The 18,045-nt window shown below is 46.8% G+C and overlaps 1 protein-coding gene across 1 annotated transcript in view; it reads left to right on the plus strand.

Moving 5' to 3' along the window:
* LOC120024823 (extensin-like) overlaps nt 1-18,045 on the plus strand; it is a 20,879-nt gene continuing 2,834 nt past the window's right edge. The window contains exons 1-2 of the mRNA XM_038969149.1: nt 1-14; nt 5,131-7,744. Of these exons, the coding sequence (XP_038825077.1) occupies nt 1-14; nt 5,131-7,744 (2,628 nt within the window). The remainder of the gene's footprint in view (nt 15-5,130; nt 7,745-18,045) is intronic.

Consider the following 18,045-nt stretch of genomic DNA (forward strand, 5'->3'; position numbering starts at 1 on the left):
ATGGAACAGGAACGGTATGAAGGTATGAACATCTGTATACTGCCCAACCCTAGTATGAGATATTGTCCTGTATTGACCTGAATCCTTCTTGAAAGCCCTCCATACAGAAGCATACAGTATGTTCTACAGTGAAGGATTATTCACAGGACTGTTGCTAACAGACACTAATCCTTCGGTAGGAAGGGGGGGAGGACATTGGGGAACTAAGATACACGTTTAGGAGGAAGGACGGTTAAACTATTCTTTAGGACAGGATGGCCATCTGGAAGAAAAAAACACAATTTAGAGCGAGTGGGCTCAAGAGATGCCAAGACAGTGTGATTGGAGTTGGTGCGCACTCATTTTAGGGTTGAATTTATGTTCTATGAGCTGGTCGATAATTGATTTGAATATTCTTTGTTAGTTTCTGAATTTGCCTTGATTGTGTTATGTGTGTGAGGTGAACTGATAGTGTACAATTCTCTTTCTCTTTCTCTCACTTACCCTCTCTCTCTCTGAGAGGTGTGATTCTACAGCGGCTCCTTGTGTGTGAGGGTGTCCGTCCGCATGTGGAATGCTTTCCATTTGATTTCACCTGAATGCCAGACCTGTAATATGAAACAGAAAACCCTACAGGAGTCCCTATTTCAGTCTAATCACTTCAGCCCTCTCTCTCATTTGGGAAAAGTTAGAATTGCAGGTACTTCATGCAAGAGCAAATTACATGAAAGTGGATTTTTTTATATTACGATCGCTTAGTGACCTTATAAAAGTTTCTCCTCATGGTTGGGGGTATTTCCTAAGTCCATATGTAGTTTGAAGGTTCACAGTTTTTATTAAATTGCAAAATCTGGTTCCCGATGGCTCAGGTTGTTGAGGCATGGTGCTTGCATGCATGTCTATACAGTATATGGCTTAACTGTAAGCTGCTTTAAATAACATTTGTGCAATGAAACCGTAATCTCATATGTTTAAAAAAAAACTGAAACCTGTTGCCATTAATTAATGCTCCACTACCTTTACCATATGCATTTGGCACACTGAGGCCTTTTGGATACAGGCTGTGTATTTTGGTCATGTTTGACCTTGTGATGTGAACAGGATCAACAGTAGACACTTCTTTATTATTATGGTTCTCTTGAGTAAATATAGTATAGTTGATCAACAGTTTTGACCTCCCATATTACATTACACACACTAAGACAAGTACCATCCCCATGAACGCTTCCGGTGAGCGTCCATCATATCATGCCACATAAACTAAAAGATCATGTAACATCATACCTGCCAACTCATATGCATTGGCTGTGAGACACACGTATTTTACCCTATTCTCACGCTCACACGGCAAACCTCTTATATCTCACGCATTGAAAAGTACTTCTTTTATTTTTCTAATTAGTTCATTATATAGTCCGTGCGTTGACTTTTCAACTGATCTCCAAATCGTTTTGAAGTCGGAGCATCTGCGACTGCAATTTAACATCACCGGCGGAATCACTATCATTGTTCTGTCTAGCCACAGCACTGTGAACCGCGGCACATTGAAGCATATGATTGGTCTAGCTATGTAAGGGATCAGGGGGATTGGATGCAATTTTTATAGGAACGCCCCTCAAGATTAGAGTGACGCTGAATTGAGAGAAAGCGTTCTCTGCTGAGTTTATAAAACTGTAAAAAGAGCAGCATGGTAGCGTTGTTTTATGTACAGTGTTGACAACAAAATGTGGTTGCCGCTACTCCCGTCCCTGTTGCAGAATGCAGCTTTTTGACAGCATGTACTAAAGTCGGTTTAATCCACACTTGCATTAGTCCTCTCGTTTGGTGATTGGAATTAAGGTTGTGTCAACGGAAAAGCAGTAGAGAGCTACAGTATGTTTTAGCAGGGAAGTTTGGTAGGGTGAACTGATTTGTAACCATGAATAAATATAATTTTGTCAAACAGTTGTGATTCCATACGTGTACGTTTGATTCTATAGGGGAAACAATGAATCCAACAATTATTTGGTTAGGTTATAGGGGCAAATTTATGTAATCTTGTCTTTAGGATATTTTATTATCTATTTACTTTATTTAGTCTGATCAGTAGAATAATTCTTATCCTTAACAATGGGCTAAAATGTAGAGTAATTACTGTGCTTGTGTTTTACAATTTTTCCAGTGTATTCACATATTTTAAATCTAATATTTCTACTTTTGCCTTTGGAAATTATATGAGGCTATGCATTATTGCAGCCATGCATGGATCATTTTCAATAAGTCATACAAATAAGTATTGGATATTTAAATGCTCCATGAATCAAATATAATTTTGTACATTTTAGTATTTTGTAGGCAGAGATGGTAGGGGTTCAAAGAAATATGGCAGCAAATCTCTTCAGTAGCCAATGGTGATATGACTACACAAAGGAATAAAATGAACTGATCCAATACTTAATGCAACTGCTATTTCATGCACTATACGTTTTGCTTAACTTAGATAGTTGTATTTTGATCAATTGTATCTGTCCCCACAGAGAGAAAGAAGCCCATGTGCTTTGCTCCACACCATCATGGCTGCTTTTCATTTCAGACAGATGTGTGTGTGGCTGCCCTGACCTTGGTTGCCATGGTGACAAGGCACAGAGTTATTCACTGCCTGCCTGGAAACCGAGTTCCTGCTAATTGCTGTTGTCATGGCAACAAAGCAGCTGATGTAATAGTGGGAAAGGGCAAGAATCTTAACCCTTTTTGGATGCAGCCCTAAAATACCATGCACTTCTCCAAGAGCTGGGGTACGGGAGGATGTGCTGTAGTTAAATTAGTACTTGAATGAATGTAAAAAAAAATATATATGGATAACAAAAATACATTTAGGCCTCCAATGAAATATGGCCCAAAGAAATGATGGATGACGAACAACATTTTTTTTATTGTGTTCTTCACACACAGTCTCAGTAATTACAAGTGGTCTTATTCTGGTTTTGTCTTAAAGATGGCAATTTGTTATGGCCTCGTGGTAAACTGCAGTGTGTTGATTTTTGCCAAGTCCATATGATTTAACCCTGCTGTGCCTCTACTTATGCAATCACTTGTTACCATAGAGGTTGCCTAACTGCAATGTCAGTGGTTGATTTAACAATGTCATCAACAAGAAGAGCCTTGAACAACTGCATCAATAACCCAACATCAAAACTAACATTCTGTGACTCTAGGGCCAAATGCTGATTGTCAATCTTTTACATGAGCAACAAGTAGAATAACGTCACTGTTTCAATACTTCCCAGGTTTAATAGCAACGTTTCAACCACTTACTGTAGTTGCCTGACAAACATAGCATGCAGTTATTCACCCCCCCCCCCCCCCCCCCCCCCCCATTTGGCATTATATACTGCTCCTGTTGGTGTTGGATTTGTGTACACTACTCAATCTTGAACATGGACCACACATTATTCAGAATTTGTTCATGTTGTGTATGTACAGTTTGTGAGATTTTACTTTCTTACTCCCTCCTCTTTGCTCCTTGTGGAGCATAAGACTGCATAAGGCTGCAACAAACCCACGCCACAAGGGTCCTTGACCTGCCCCGGTGTCGTCTCCTTTGTGGTGTCCAGCAAAGGACTGTCTTGACTTTGACGTCTGATTACATCCTCAGTACATGACCTACATCCACCTAAGACTGGATTGGTTGACTTGGCATGACCCAAAGCCATGACAATACACATCTCTGACTGTAGCATGACCCTTGTCTTAAGATAACAACACTTCCAGACATAAGGGCAGTGTTTCTCTATGTGAACCACACTAATCAGAAATCCCTATCTCACCAGTCACTTCCAACAGGAAGAAAGGGTGGTTTAATGAGAGATGGCATTTTATTGAGTGTTTCTTACCAGAGGGCAGGGTCCCTTCTGTCCCGTAGAGAAGGAGGTATGTAATTTTCACTTCCCCTGGGTCCTACAGAGTGACAGTGTGATGGGGGAGCACCCATTGAGAGGAATAAGGTTGTCGTTAATGACGAACACCTCCAGTCCTTCTATATTTAACCCTTGTATGTGACCAGCAACTCTTAACTTGTTATTTTCAATTTGTTACAAATTTGCAGGGCCTAGGATAACTACTTGGATCGGATACCTCCAAGAAAAATCTGGTTTTTAGTGATTGTGTTACATACTTAGCTTCTGACTCTGTGTGGTCACTAAAGATCCTATGGCACTTGTCATGAGAGGGGTTATCCATCCGGTTTCCTAGTTTCCTAATCTGGCCCTTCATACAGTATTATCATACCAACCTAATCATCCCAGCTTCTAATTTGCCCATTCAACTTAACACTCTCTTGCAAGTCTCCAGCTGGCTGTTGTTGGAAATGAGAATGCATTCTTGTTCACGATCTATGTTTATAGATAAATGTATGACAAAATTGAAATAAAAGATTGAATCACTTATTCTACCAACTGTGTATCGACTACATGGACCCCTGTAGTTATTGGTGTTTTTTCCTCTAGAGCGTATCATATTTAAATCTTCTATATTGACACACCATACTTCCGGTTTTGATTATGTTGTGCTCTCTTCACAGAGAAATAATTTGACATCAGCAGGGAGTGCATACAGTGCATTTATTTACAAACTAGGAGATAACACCCTCCTTGTGCGTTTGGCTCTGACATATTCATCATCAATGATTCTGTTCCCTTTCCACTGATGTCGCTGTCACATAGACACTGATTTTTAAAATGACATTTTAAAAAAGAAGCATGAAAAACATAGTTAGAGAAAGCAGAACATCGGGGGAAATAGCTAAATACTTAAAGTATAAGGACTAATTGGCGGAGGGAAAATAAACAGCAATAGAACCGTCCCCTTGAACCCTCTCACACCCTATTGTCAAGACTAGAACATTAAGGCTTAGGAGGAGTTTGCCCCCAACTATTGATCTCACCACATGTATTTCATTATTTCATAGCAGCTATATATCTCAGTACAGATGTTGTCTTTGAAAGCGTGATCGCCACCTGAGGAGAGGCCTGTTACAACACTAAGACGCATGGACTGCTGACAGCTGATATTAAATTGAGTGCTGTCGCCTGGTGATGCAGGCTGTGAATGTATTGGGTGAGGAGTGGAAGGCCTCCCACAGGTTCTGACAGCACCCCACACTGCTCCTCACAGTCCCCCCACAGCCCACCACACCGCTCCTCACAGTCCCCCCACAGCCCACCACACCGCTCCTCACAGTCCCCCCACAGCCCACCACACCGCTCCTCACAGTCCCCCCACAGCCCACCACACCGCTCCTCACAGTCCCCCCACAGTCCACCACACCGCTCCTTACAGTCCCCACACAGCCCACCACACCCACCGTTCCACAGTCCCCCCACAGCCCACCACACCGCTCCTCACAGTCCCCCCACAGCCCACCACACCGCTCCTTACAGTCCCCACACAGCCCACCACACCCACCGTTCCTCACAGTCCCCCCACAGCCCACCACACCGGTCTTCACAGTCGTCCCAGAGCCCACCACACCGCTCCTCACAGTCCCCCCACAGCCCACCACACCGATCCTCACAGTCCCCCCACAGCCCACCACACCGCTCCTCACAGTCGTCCCACAGCCCACCACACCGCTCCTCACAGTCCCCCCACAGCCCACCACACCGCTCCTCACAGTCCCCCTACAGCCCACCACACCGCTCCTCACAGTCCCCCCACAGCCCACCACACCGCTCCTCACAGTCGTCCCACAGCCCACCACACCGCTCCTCACAGTTGTCCCACAGCCCACCACACCGGTCCTCACAGTCGTTCCACAGCCCACCACACCGCTCCTCACAGTCCCCCCACAGCCCACCACACCGCTCCTCACAGTCCCCCCACAGCCCACCACACCGCTCCTCACAGTCCCCCCACAGCCCACCACACCGCTCCTCACAGTCGTCCCACAGCCCACCACACCGCTCCTCACAGTCGTCCCACAGCCCACCACACCGCTCCTCACAGTCGTCCCACAGCCCACCACACCGCTCCTCACAGTCCCCCCACAGCCCACCACACCGCTCCTCACAGTCGTCCCACAGCCCACCACACCGCTCCTCAGAGTCCCCCCACACCGCTCCTCACAGTCCCCCCACAGCCCACCACACCGCTCCTCACAGTCCCCCCACAGCTCACCACACCGCTCCTCACAGTCGTCCCACAGCCCACCACACCGCTCCTCACAGTCCCCCCCACAGCCCACCACACCGCTCCTCACAGTCCCCCCACAGCCCACCACACCGCTCCTCAGAGTCCCCCCATAGCCCACCACACCGGTCCTCACAGTCGTCCCACAGCCCACCACACCGCTCCTCACAGTCGTCCCACAGCCCACCACACCGCTCCTCACAGTCCCCCCACAGCCCACCACACCGCTCCTCACAGTCCCCCCCACAGCCCACCACACCGCTCCTCACAGTCCCCCCACAGCCCACCACACCGCTCCTCACAGTCGTCCCACAGCCCACCACACCGCTCCTCACAGTCGTCCCACAGCCCACCACACCGCTCCTCACAGTCCTCCCACAGCCCACCACACCGCTCCTCACAGTCCCCCCACAGCCCACCACACCGTTCCTCACAGTCCCCCCACAGCCCACCACACCGGTCTTCACAGTCGTCCCAGAGCCCACCACACCGCTCCTCACAGTCCCCCCACAGCCCACCACACCGCTCCTCACAGTCCCCCCACAGCCCACCACACCGCTCCTCACAGTCGTCCCACAGCCCACCACACCGCTCCTCACAGTCGTCCCACAGCCCACCACACCGCTCCTCACAGTCCTCCCACAGCCCACCACACCGCTCCTCACAGTCCTCCCACAGCCCACCACACCGCTCCTCACAGTCCCCCCACAGCCCACCACACCGCTCCTCACAGTCCCCCCACAGCCCACCACACCGCTCCTCACAGTCCCCCTACAGCCCACCACACCGCTCCTCACAGTCCCCCCACAGCCCACCACACCGCTCCTCACAGTCGTCCCACAGCCCACCACACCGCTCCTCACAGTCGTCCCACAGCCCACCACACCGCTCCTCACAGTCGTCCCACAGCCCACCACACCGCTCCTCACAGTCGTCCCACAGCCCACCACACCGCTCCTCACAGTCCCCCCACAGCCCACCACACCGCTCCTCACAGTCCCCCCACAGCCCACCACACCGCTCCTCACAGTCGTCCCACAGCCCACCACACCGCTCCTCACAGTCGTCCCACAGCCCACCACACCGCTCCTCACAGTCGTCCCACAGCCCACCACACCGCTCCTCACAGTCGTCCCACAGCCCACCACACCGCTCCTCACAGTCGTCCCACAGCCCACCACACCGCTCCTCACAGTCGTCCCACAGCCCACCACACCGCTCCTCACAGTCGTCCCACAGCCCACCACACCGCTCCTCACAGTCGTCCCACAGCCCACCACACCGGTCCTCACAGTCCCCCCACAGCCCACCACACCGCTCCTCACAGTTCCCCCACAGCCCACCACACCGCTCCTCACAGTCCCCCCACAGCCCACCACACCACTCCTCACAGTCCCCCACAGCCCCCTATAAAGCTCCTTTCAGCCCCCCATACTGCTCCAGTGCTCCTCTGAGCCCCCATATCTCTCCCCCTAGCCCTCAGAGCTCCCGCCGCTCGCAGCCATTCACTGCCTCATCACATGCTCAGTGTGTCTTCATCTCTGCTCTGCTCCAGGGACGCATCCGACCAGACCACAGCAGAGCTGGCTGTTTGTGGATGGTGTGTGTGTCTATGTCTGTGTGTGTGTGTCCGTCCGTGGGAGCATGCGTACAGGGAAGGGGAGCAGGGGGGAGTTAGCCGCAGGCCACTGAGAATGCAGAGTTTAAGTTCTTATCATTGACTGGATTATAAGTTTTCCAATTAGCATTCACAGTCCAAACAACATATCAACAACAGCATCCTAATGGTCCAGTACAATGAAGACACACACACACAACTCCAGTGTAGATTTGGCCTTGTGTTTTAGGATATTGTCCTGTTGAAAGCAGTGGGCTGGTAGGAGGAGCTATAGGAGGATGGGCTCATTGTAATGCCTGGAATGGAGTTAATGGAACAGTATCAAACACATCAAACATATGGATACCACATGTTTGACTCCGTTCCATCATTCCATTCCAGCCATTACAAATGAGCCTGTTCTCCTAAAGTTACTCCCACCAGCCTCCTCTGGTTGAAAGTTGAATTAATCTCCCAGTGTCTGGTGGAAAGCAGACTGGACCAGGTTTTCCTCTAGGATTTTGCCTGTGCTGTTCTTTTTTATCCTGAAATACTCCCAAGTCCTTAACGAGTACAAGCATACCCATAACATGATGCAGTTTTAAGTTCCTCGGCGTACACATCACAGACAAACTGAAATGGTCAACCCACCCAGAGGGTGGTGAAGAAGGTGCAACAGTGCCTCTTCAACCTCAGGAGGCTGAAGACATTTGGCTTGTCACCCAAAACCCTGACAAACTTTTACAGATGCACAATCGAGAGCATTCTGTCGGACTGTATCACAGGCTGGTACGGCAACTGCACCACCCTCAACCGCAAGGCTCTCCAGAGGGTGGTGCGGTCTGCACAACGCATCACCGGGGGCAAACTACCTGCCCTCCATGACACCTACAGCACCCGATGTCACAGGAAGGCCAAAAAGATCATCAAGGGCAACAACCACCGGGCCACGGCCTGTTCACACCGCTACCATCCAGAAGGTGAGGTCAGTACAGGTGCATCAAAGCTGGGACCGAGAGATTGAAAAACAGCTTCTATCTCAAGGCCATCAGACTGCTAAACAGCAATCACCAACTTGGAGAGGCTGCTGCCTAGATTGAGACCCAATGACTCACCACTTTAATAAATGGATCACTAGTCACTTTAAACAATTCCACTTTAAATAATGCCACTTTAATAATGTTTACATATCTTACATTACTCATATCATATGTATATACTGTATTTTATTCCATCTATTGCACCTTGCCTATGCCGCTCGGCCATCGCTCATCCATATACTTATATGTACATATTCTCATTCACCCCTTTAGATTTGTGTGTATTAGGTAGTTGTTGGGAAATTGTTAGATTACTTGTTAGATATTACTGCACTGTCGGAACTAGAAGCACAAGTATTTCGCTACACTCGCATTAACATCTGCTAACCATGTGTATGTGACCAATAACATTTGATTTGATTTGAGCGAACACAATGATTGAAAATATGAAGAGTGGTACTATGTAATGTGTTGTATTTGATTTACCCCACTCTGTATTCAGGACAAATAGTTAATTGCTTTGCCACAGTTTTTGCAGTATTACTTTACTGCCTTGTTGCAAACAGGATGCATGTTTTGGAATATGTTCATTCTGTACAGGCTTCCTTCTTTCCACTCTGTCATTAAGGTTAGTATTGTGGAGTAACTAGAATGTTGTTGATCCATTTTCAGTTTTTTATCTTACCACAGCAATTAAACTCTGTAACCGTTTTAAAGTCACCATTGGCCTCATGGTGAAATTCCTGAGTGATTTCCTTCCTGTCTGGCGACTGAGTTAGGAAGGACGCCAGTATCTTTCTCATGATTGGGTGTATTGATACACATTCCAAAATGTAATTAATAACCATGCACAACGGGATATTCAATGTCTTACATTTTTTTAAATCTACCAATAGGTGCCCTGTTTTGTGATGCATTGGAAAATCTGCTGAATAGTTACAAGGGTAAACCTGCTTTATCAGAGTATTGGGACATAGCCACAGGTGTAAACCTGGTTCGTATGTAGATACGGTTTATATTAGTATTGGAACTAAGTCAAAGGTGTAGACCGGGTTTGCAGTTTATGAGTATTCAGGCTTCGGCATATTTAGACCTGGCTTAGTTGACTAACTGGGTTCAAGCACAGGTGCAGACTTTGTAGGTATGTAAATTGGAGCTAAAGTACAGGTGTAGACCTGGTTTGTATGAGTATTGGGGCTGAAATGCAGAAGTACACTTATTATTATGACAATTGGGGATAACATGAAGCAGTAGACCTGTTTATTTATTTTTTAAATCAGTACTGGGTTAGACATGCAGGTGTACACCTGGTCTGCAAGAATATTAGGGCTGAAGTATGAGTGCAGACCAGGTTAATATGAATGTTGAGGCTTGGTCACTGGGGTAGACCTGTTTTATGTGAGTATGCACATGGATTTACCTGGTTTAAATGAGTATGCCCATGGATTTACCTGTTCTATATGAGTATGCCCATGGATTTGCCTGGTTTATATGAGTATGCCCATGGGTTGACCTGGTTTATATGAGTATGCCCATGGGTTGACCTGGTTTATATAAGTAATGGGGTGTAGGGATACACAAGGCTAGTAGGTTACTGTTGGAGACTTGGGTAATACAGGCCAAAGGAAAGTGGGTAACAGGGAGTATGTGTATTGGCAAAGGAACTGGGTCTTTGAGTAACAAATAGGGCATTTAGGGCTAGGAAATGGGTGTATCGGTACTTGATTGTATCACAATTAGGGTATTGACATGTGGGTGTTAAGGTTAGGACATGGGCTGGGGTGTGTGGATAATTAGGTTTAGGTGTGTGGGTAAGTGGGCTGAGGAATATAGATATTGGGGATGAGGAATATGGGTAAATGTCTGTTCATCTTATTATAGGCAGAGCACTGTATTTTCCCATTGGTCAAGATTGTGATCGAGAATGAAACATAAAAAAATTAATATATATATACATACACTACCGTTCAAAAGTTTGGGGTCACTTGTTTTTGAAAGAAAAGCTGTTTTTTTGTCCATTAAAATAACATAAAATTGATCAGAAATACAGGGTAGACATTGTTAATGTTGTAAATGACTATTGTAACTGGAAACGTCAGATTTTTTTATGGAATATCTACATAGACGTACAGAGGCCCATTATCAGCAACCATCACTCCTGTGTTCCAATGGCACATTGTGTTAGCTAATCCAAGTTTATCATTTTAAAAGGCTAATTGATCATTAGAAAAACATTTTGTAATTATGTTAGCACAGCTGAAAACTGTTGTACTGATTAAAGAAGCAACAAAACTGGCCTTCTTTAGACTAGTTGAGTATCTGGAACTTCAGCATTTGTGGGTTTGATTACAGGCTCAAAATGGCCAGAAACAAAGACCTTTCTTCTGAAACTCGTCAGTCTATTCTTGTTCTGAGAAATGAAGGCTATTCCATGTGAGAAATTGCCAAGAAACTGAAGATCTCGTACAACGCTGTGTACTACTCCCTTCACAGAACAGAGCAAACTGGCTCTAACCAGAATATAAAGAGGAGTGGGAGGCCCCGGGGCACAACTGAGCAAGAGGACAAGTACATTAGAGTGTCTAGTTTGAGAACCAGACGCCTCAAGTCCTCAACTGGCAGCTTCATTAAATAGTACCCGCAAAACATCAGTCTCAACGTCAACAGTGAAGAGGCGACTCCGGGATGCTGGCCTTCTAGGCAGAGTTGCAAAGAAAAAGCCATATCTCAGACTGGCCAATAAAAAGAAAAGATTAAGATGGGCAAAAGAACACAGACACTTGACAGAGGAACTCCACCTAGAAGGCCAGCATCCCGGAGTCACCTCTTCACTGTTGACATTGAGACTGGTGTTTTTAATCAGCACAACAGTTTTCAGCTGTACTAACATAATTGCAAAAGGGTTTTCTAATGATCAATTAGCCTTTTAAAATTATAAACTTGGATTAGCTAACACAACGTGCCATTGGAACACAGGAGTGATGGTTGCTGATAATGGGCTTCTGTACGCCTATGTAGATATTCCATAAAAAATCTGCCGTTTCCAGCTACATTAGTCATTTACAACATTAACAATGTCTACACTGTATTTCTGATCAATTTTATGTTATTTTTATGGACCAAAAATGTGCCTTTCTTTCAAAAACAAGGACATTTCTAAGTAACCCCAAACTTTTGAATGGTAGTGTATATACTTTTTAATATGTATAAAAAAGTCAATATGGCTTACATGTTAGGCTTACTAATTGCAAATATTTGCATAGTGTCATGTCTGTGAAAAATGTGGGAACAAATGGGTTAAGTTATTTAAAGCCACCATACCTGCAGGTACAGTTACCCTTAGCATGATGTTCAGGAAGAAACAGGTGGCCTAACTCTGGACCTGTAATTGGGAAAGCTTGTGTTATTTCTGTCACTGAGCCACAGTAATCACACAGACATGCTCTCTCCCACACAGTAAAGGTAGAAAGATATGAACGACCACCTGTTTGTGAGCTTGACTGTCTAATAAGTGATGGAGGTAGTACGAGAGGGATGAGGAAGAATAACAAACTAGAAGATGAAACATACTGCAAGCTCTATTTGCTGATGAACAACAGCTAATAGATGGAAACAACCTGAGTCTCTAATGCTGCAGTCACAGGAAACAACATCAACCTCTCTGAAACCATTGACTAACCTGATATCAACATTTAGGATCAATAACAGGAGAGAATTTTGTGTTACGAGTACTTTATTGATTCATTTGATGAGATGATTGTGAGATGTGAGTCCTTTTAAAAGTGATATTGAATTGACAGCAAGGGAAACAGGAGCTGTGGAGAAGTAGTGGCAGGTCAGTTCACCTTTTACCATAATAGTGAATCAATGTTAGCTGGTGCTGCCACCTTGTGGTATAACACCATTATTGACCAATCTGACACACCCTGTAATTAATCATTTGATATCAATTAAACAAAGTGGGGGGGGGGGGGGGGGGGGATCTATAGGGGAGGCATGTTTGGTGAGCGGTATCGTGCTGTTCCATTAAGATGATGCCTCCACATAAACCCATGCCTCCCCTCAGGCTGGTAAAGTGCCTTGTTATTGACACTAGGGAGCAGTGCAGCTCCATGTGACGGACTGGTAAACCGATCTTCAAATCAAATCGAATCAAATTGTATTTGTCACATGCACCGAATACAACCAGTGTAGACCATGCAGTGAAATGCTTACTTACAAGCCCTTAACCAACAATAAAGTTTTAAGAAAATATTGAAAAACATAAGAAATAAAAGTAACAAATAGTTAAAGAACAGCAGTAAAATAACAATAGCGATGCAAATAGTCTGGGTAGCCATTTGACTAGATGTTCAGGAGTCATGGCTTGGGGGTAGAAGCTGTTTAGAAGCCTCTTGGACCTAGACTTGAGGCTCCGGTACCGCTTGCTGTGCGGTAACAGAAAGAACAGTCTATGACTAGGTTGGCTGGAGTCTTTGACAATTGTTAGGGGCTTCCTCTGACACCGCCTGGTACAGAGGTCCTGGATGGCAGGAAGTTTGGCCCCAGTGATGTACTAGGCCGTACACACTACCCTCTGTAGTTGTTGTTACACACAACTGCAGTGTTCCCCAAATGCCCCATAATAACCACACACATACTTTGGAATCTATGCTACTAATCAGAGCGAGGAATGAATTTCCATCAAAGACTAAAGTGGTACTGTAGCCTGAAAGAGAGCGACTCTCCGTTTGGGCTGGTCTGTAACCTGGTAGCACCTCCACTGCTGAATGAGGCAGCCTCAGTGTTACACACAAGGGAACTTTAATGCCGTACACATATACAACAGACAGGGAATAGTTGTGGGAAGGATGTGGTTTTCTGCACTCCAATCCACAAGTCCACTCAGACAAGTGAGGAGATAGTGGCCTGCACAGTCTGAAGTGCTGCCGGGTGTCCTGGCCCCTAACAACGTGCCCCTTAGCAACCATCAATCAGGGCCAGGTCACACAGTTCAGGGAGAGTTTGAGAGGACGGTCTAAGGTGCCCCTACACCCTCAGGCTCCGGTCGTGGGGGATTGGGAGTGGAGTGAGCAGCTTGGAAGGGCTGTGAGGTGCTGATAAGTCACCAGCAGGGAATTCATAACACCTCCATAACACCTTCAATAGAGAAAAGAGGAAGGGGGAGAGAGAGGGTGGGACAGGGAGGAATAGAGGAATAGAGAATGACACAGTATCAGAACAGAGTCCCGGGGAGAGGAATAACGGACAGTTAGAGGTCAGATCAGACAACTTCCGGAACAGTTCCTCCCCTTCCCCTTCCCCCACTCCACACCCACCTTCCTTACACCCCCACATCCTGTTTGCCATACCTGGCTGCATGTGTTACCTGCTCCTGGCTCTAGGACTGGGGGACTGACGTGGGCACAGTCAGGGCTTTGTTGGCCCTGGCCGTACTTCTCACAGACCTCCCATTGTAACAGCTGGGCACTGCTACCATGCATACCAACCCCCCTCACCTGCCCAGTGCGCCCACCCAGGTTGGGCCTCTGCCAGCCAAACTCTGGCTCTAGATCTAGGCCATGTCTCAGTTTGCCTGGGCCCAGTCAACAGACAAGGGTCTGGGCCCCAACTCTCTTCCTTCCCTTAAACCCACGACAGGGACGGAGTGTCCTCTTTCACATACAATCCTGATGTCTGACTGAGAGGGGCTTCAAAGAGAACTAGGAGTATAAGCTCTTATTGTGTGGGGAGGCCGGACTGGAATGAGGATATTGATTTCAGAGAGTTGGCACCGCTGGCACTCAGAGGTTAATCTGCTCAGAGGGTGACTCATCCACCACATCAGACAGAGAGAGAGAGAGAGATAACGATGGAAGATCTAGGGAAAGAGAGAGGAGAGAGAGAGATAGGCAAAGAGAGATGGAGGGAAGGAGAGACACTCTAGACCTGACACATGGGCACCCACAGACAGGCCGTGATAGATGAAATCATCAGAGCACCCTATTGGCTGTACTGTGTGTGTGTGTATGTGTGTGTGTGTGTGTGTGTGTGTGTGTGTGTGTGTGGGGGGGGGGGGGGGGAGATACAGAGGAAGAGAGCTTGGATCTCTTTGATGTTGTTGGAATGGAATGGTGGTCTAAGGTTACTAATAGATAAAGAGTACTGGAACGCTCGCTACTGTTTCCAACTCTGTTTTCACCCAGGGTGTGTTTGTGTGTGTGTGTGTGCATGCGCCTGGGTGCTCATGCATGTGTGTCCATGCTTGTGTTTTAATCAGTGCAGCTGATGAAACTAACACTGTAAAAGTGTGAAAACATTTATCAGTATTATCTCTCTTGGGGCTGCAAGTAGCCTAGTGGTTAGAGTGTTGGACTAGTAACCGAAAGGTTGCTGGATCGAATCCCTGAGCTGACAAGGTAAAAATCTGTTGTTCTGCCCCTGAACAAGGCAGTTAATTAACCCACTGTTCCCTGGTAGGCTATCATTTGTTCTTAACTGACTTGCCTAGTTACATTTTAAAAAATGTTGCTGGATTAAAATACAGTCTTCCACACAGGTTTGTATGGGCGGGAGTTTTGGCTTTCCATGGTGACATCACCATGCGGTAAATTGGTTAATAGACTAATTAAATTCTAGCTTGAGAAATAGTTTAGAATTTTTGCCCATTTGAATGGAAATCTCTTCACCACATCAGCTTTGTTCCTCCCCCGGGGACAGACAGCATTGGGACAGGATGCCATTCAACTATACATCTCCTTTCTTCCTTTCTCTTTCTGTCCCTTCCTTTCATCAAGACAGAAAGGGAGAGAGATACAGACAGAGTGAAGAACAACGAGGGGTCTCTTTCAGAGCAGAAAGAGAGACACTGGTCTCTTAATTCACAACAGCCTTCAGCCGATGACTGACTATCTGCTTTGATTTGCTTGCTATTCAGACCACTCTATTCAGCCATCACTCTCTCCCTCTGTCTCTCTTTATCATTTCCCCCCGTCCCTCAGTGTGCAATCTTATTTTGGGATCCTCACCCCCCCTGTGGTCCCCTAGTGGGTCTCAGCCAGGCCAGGGGAGCCCCCTCCTCGTCTCTCTCTCAGCCCAACAGGGTGACTCCGAGGTGGGGCTGGGTTCAGCGTGTTAGTGCCTGTTTGTCTCCACTGATGCACACTGCCTGGCTCTGTGTGGCTGCACTGGGCTGGTTAACCCCTCACACTCTACACCTACATCAGTGCCTATATATGCGACTGTGTGATCACGCTCTCCGTAGCTGACGTGAGTAAGACCTTTAAACAGGTCAACATTCACAAGGCTGCGGGGCCAGACGGATTACCAGGACGTGTGCTCCGGGCATGTGCTGACCAACTGGCAGGTGTCTTCACTGACATTTTTGACATGTCCTTGATTTAATTCTGTAATACCAACATGTTTCAAGCAGACCACCATAGTCCCGGTGCCCAAGAACACAAAGGCAACCTGCCTAAATGACTACAGACCGTAGCACCCACATCTGTAGCCATGAAGTGCTTTGAAAGGTTGGTGGCTCACATCAACACCATTATCCCAGAAACTCTAGACCCACTCCAATTTGCATACCGCCCAAACAGATCCACAGATGATGCAATCTCTATTGCACTCCACACTGCCCTTTCCCACCTGGACAAAAGGAACACTTACGTGAGAATGCTATTCATTGACTACAGCTCAGCGTTCAACACCATAGTACCCTCAAAGCTCATCAATAAGCTAAGGATCCTGGGACTGAACACCTCCCTCTGCAACTGGATCCTGGACTTCCTGACGGGCCGCCCCCAGGTGGTGAGGGTAGGTAGCAACACATCTGCCACGCTGATCCTCAACACTAGAGCTCCCCAGGGGTGCGTGCTCAGTCCCCTCCTGTACTCCCTGTTCACCCAAGACTGCATGGCCAGGCACGACTCCAACACCATCATTAAGTTTGCAGACGACACAACAGTGGTAGGCCTGATCACCGACAACGACGAGACAGCCTATTGGGAGGAAGTCAGAGACCTGGCCGGGTGGTGCCAGAATAGCAACCTATCCCTCAACGTAATCAAGACTGAGGAGATTATTGTGGACTACAGGAAAAGGATGACCGAGCACACCCCCATTCTCATCGACGGGGCTGTAGTGGAGCAGGTTGAGAGCTTCAAGTTCCTTGGTGTCCACATCAACAACAAACTAGAATGGTCCAAACACACCAAGACAGTCGTGAAGAGAGCACGACAAAGCCTATTCCCCCTCAGGAAACTAAAAAGATTTGGCATGGGTCCTGAGATCCTCAAAAGGTTCTACAGCTACAACATCGAGAGCATCCTGACTGGTTGCATCACTGCCTGGTACGGCAACTGCTCGGCCTCTGATTGCAAGGCACTACAGAGGGTAATGCGTACGGCCCAGTACATCACTGGGGCTAAGCTGCCTGCCATCCAGGACCACTACACCAGGCGGTGTCAGAGGAAGGGCCTAAAAATTGTCAAAGACCCCAGCCACCCCAGTCATAGACTGTTCTCTCTACTACCGCATGACAAGCGGTACCGGAGTGCCAAGTCTAGGACAAAAAGGCTTCTCAACAGTTTTTACCCCCAAGCCATACGACTCCTGAACAGGTAATCAAATGGCTACCCGGACTATATGCATTATGTGCCCCCCCAACCCCTCTTTTTACGCTGCTGCTACACTCTGTTTATCATATATGCATAGTCACTTTAACTATACATTCATGTACATACTACCTCAATTGGGCCGACCAACCAGTGCTCCCGCACAGTGGCAAACCGGGCTATCTGCATTGTGTCCCACCCACCACATGTACATACTACCTCAATCAGCCTGACTAAACGGTGTCTGTATGTAGCCTTGCTACTTTTATAGCCTCGCTACTGTATATAGCCTGTCTTTTTACTGTTTTATTTCTTTACCTACCTATTGTTCACTTAATACATTTTTTGCACTATTGGTTAGAGCCTGTAAGTAAGCATTTCACTGTAAGGCCTACACCTGTTGTATTCAGCGCATGTGACAAATAAACTTTGATTTGAAATACCAATTTGTAAGTCGCTCTGGATAAGAGCGTCTGCTAAATGACTTAAATGTAAATGTAAATATAGAGTACACTCACTGTGCTGATGTCGTTGCAGGGTGCTCCATGTTGAGGGAGCTGTGATGTGGGATATCTTATACACTACTGGTCATTTATTGTGTAAGAGTTTGTGTGTATGCGTTCTCACACCACTGCTCACTTGGATCTTGTTCGTGTGTGTCCGTGGC

Source organism: Salvelinus namaycush, chromosome 30 (genome assembly GCF_016432855.1).
Source record: "Salvelinus namaycush isolate Seneca chromosome 30, SaNama_1.0, whole genome shotgun sequence".
Taxonomy (NCBI): Eukaryota; Metazoa; Chordata; class Actinopteri; order Salmoniformes; family Salmonidae; genus Salvelinus; species Salvelinus namaycush.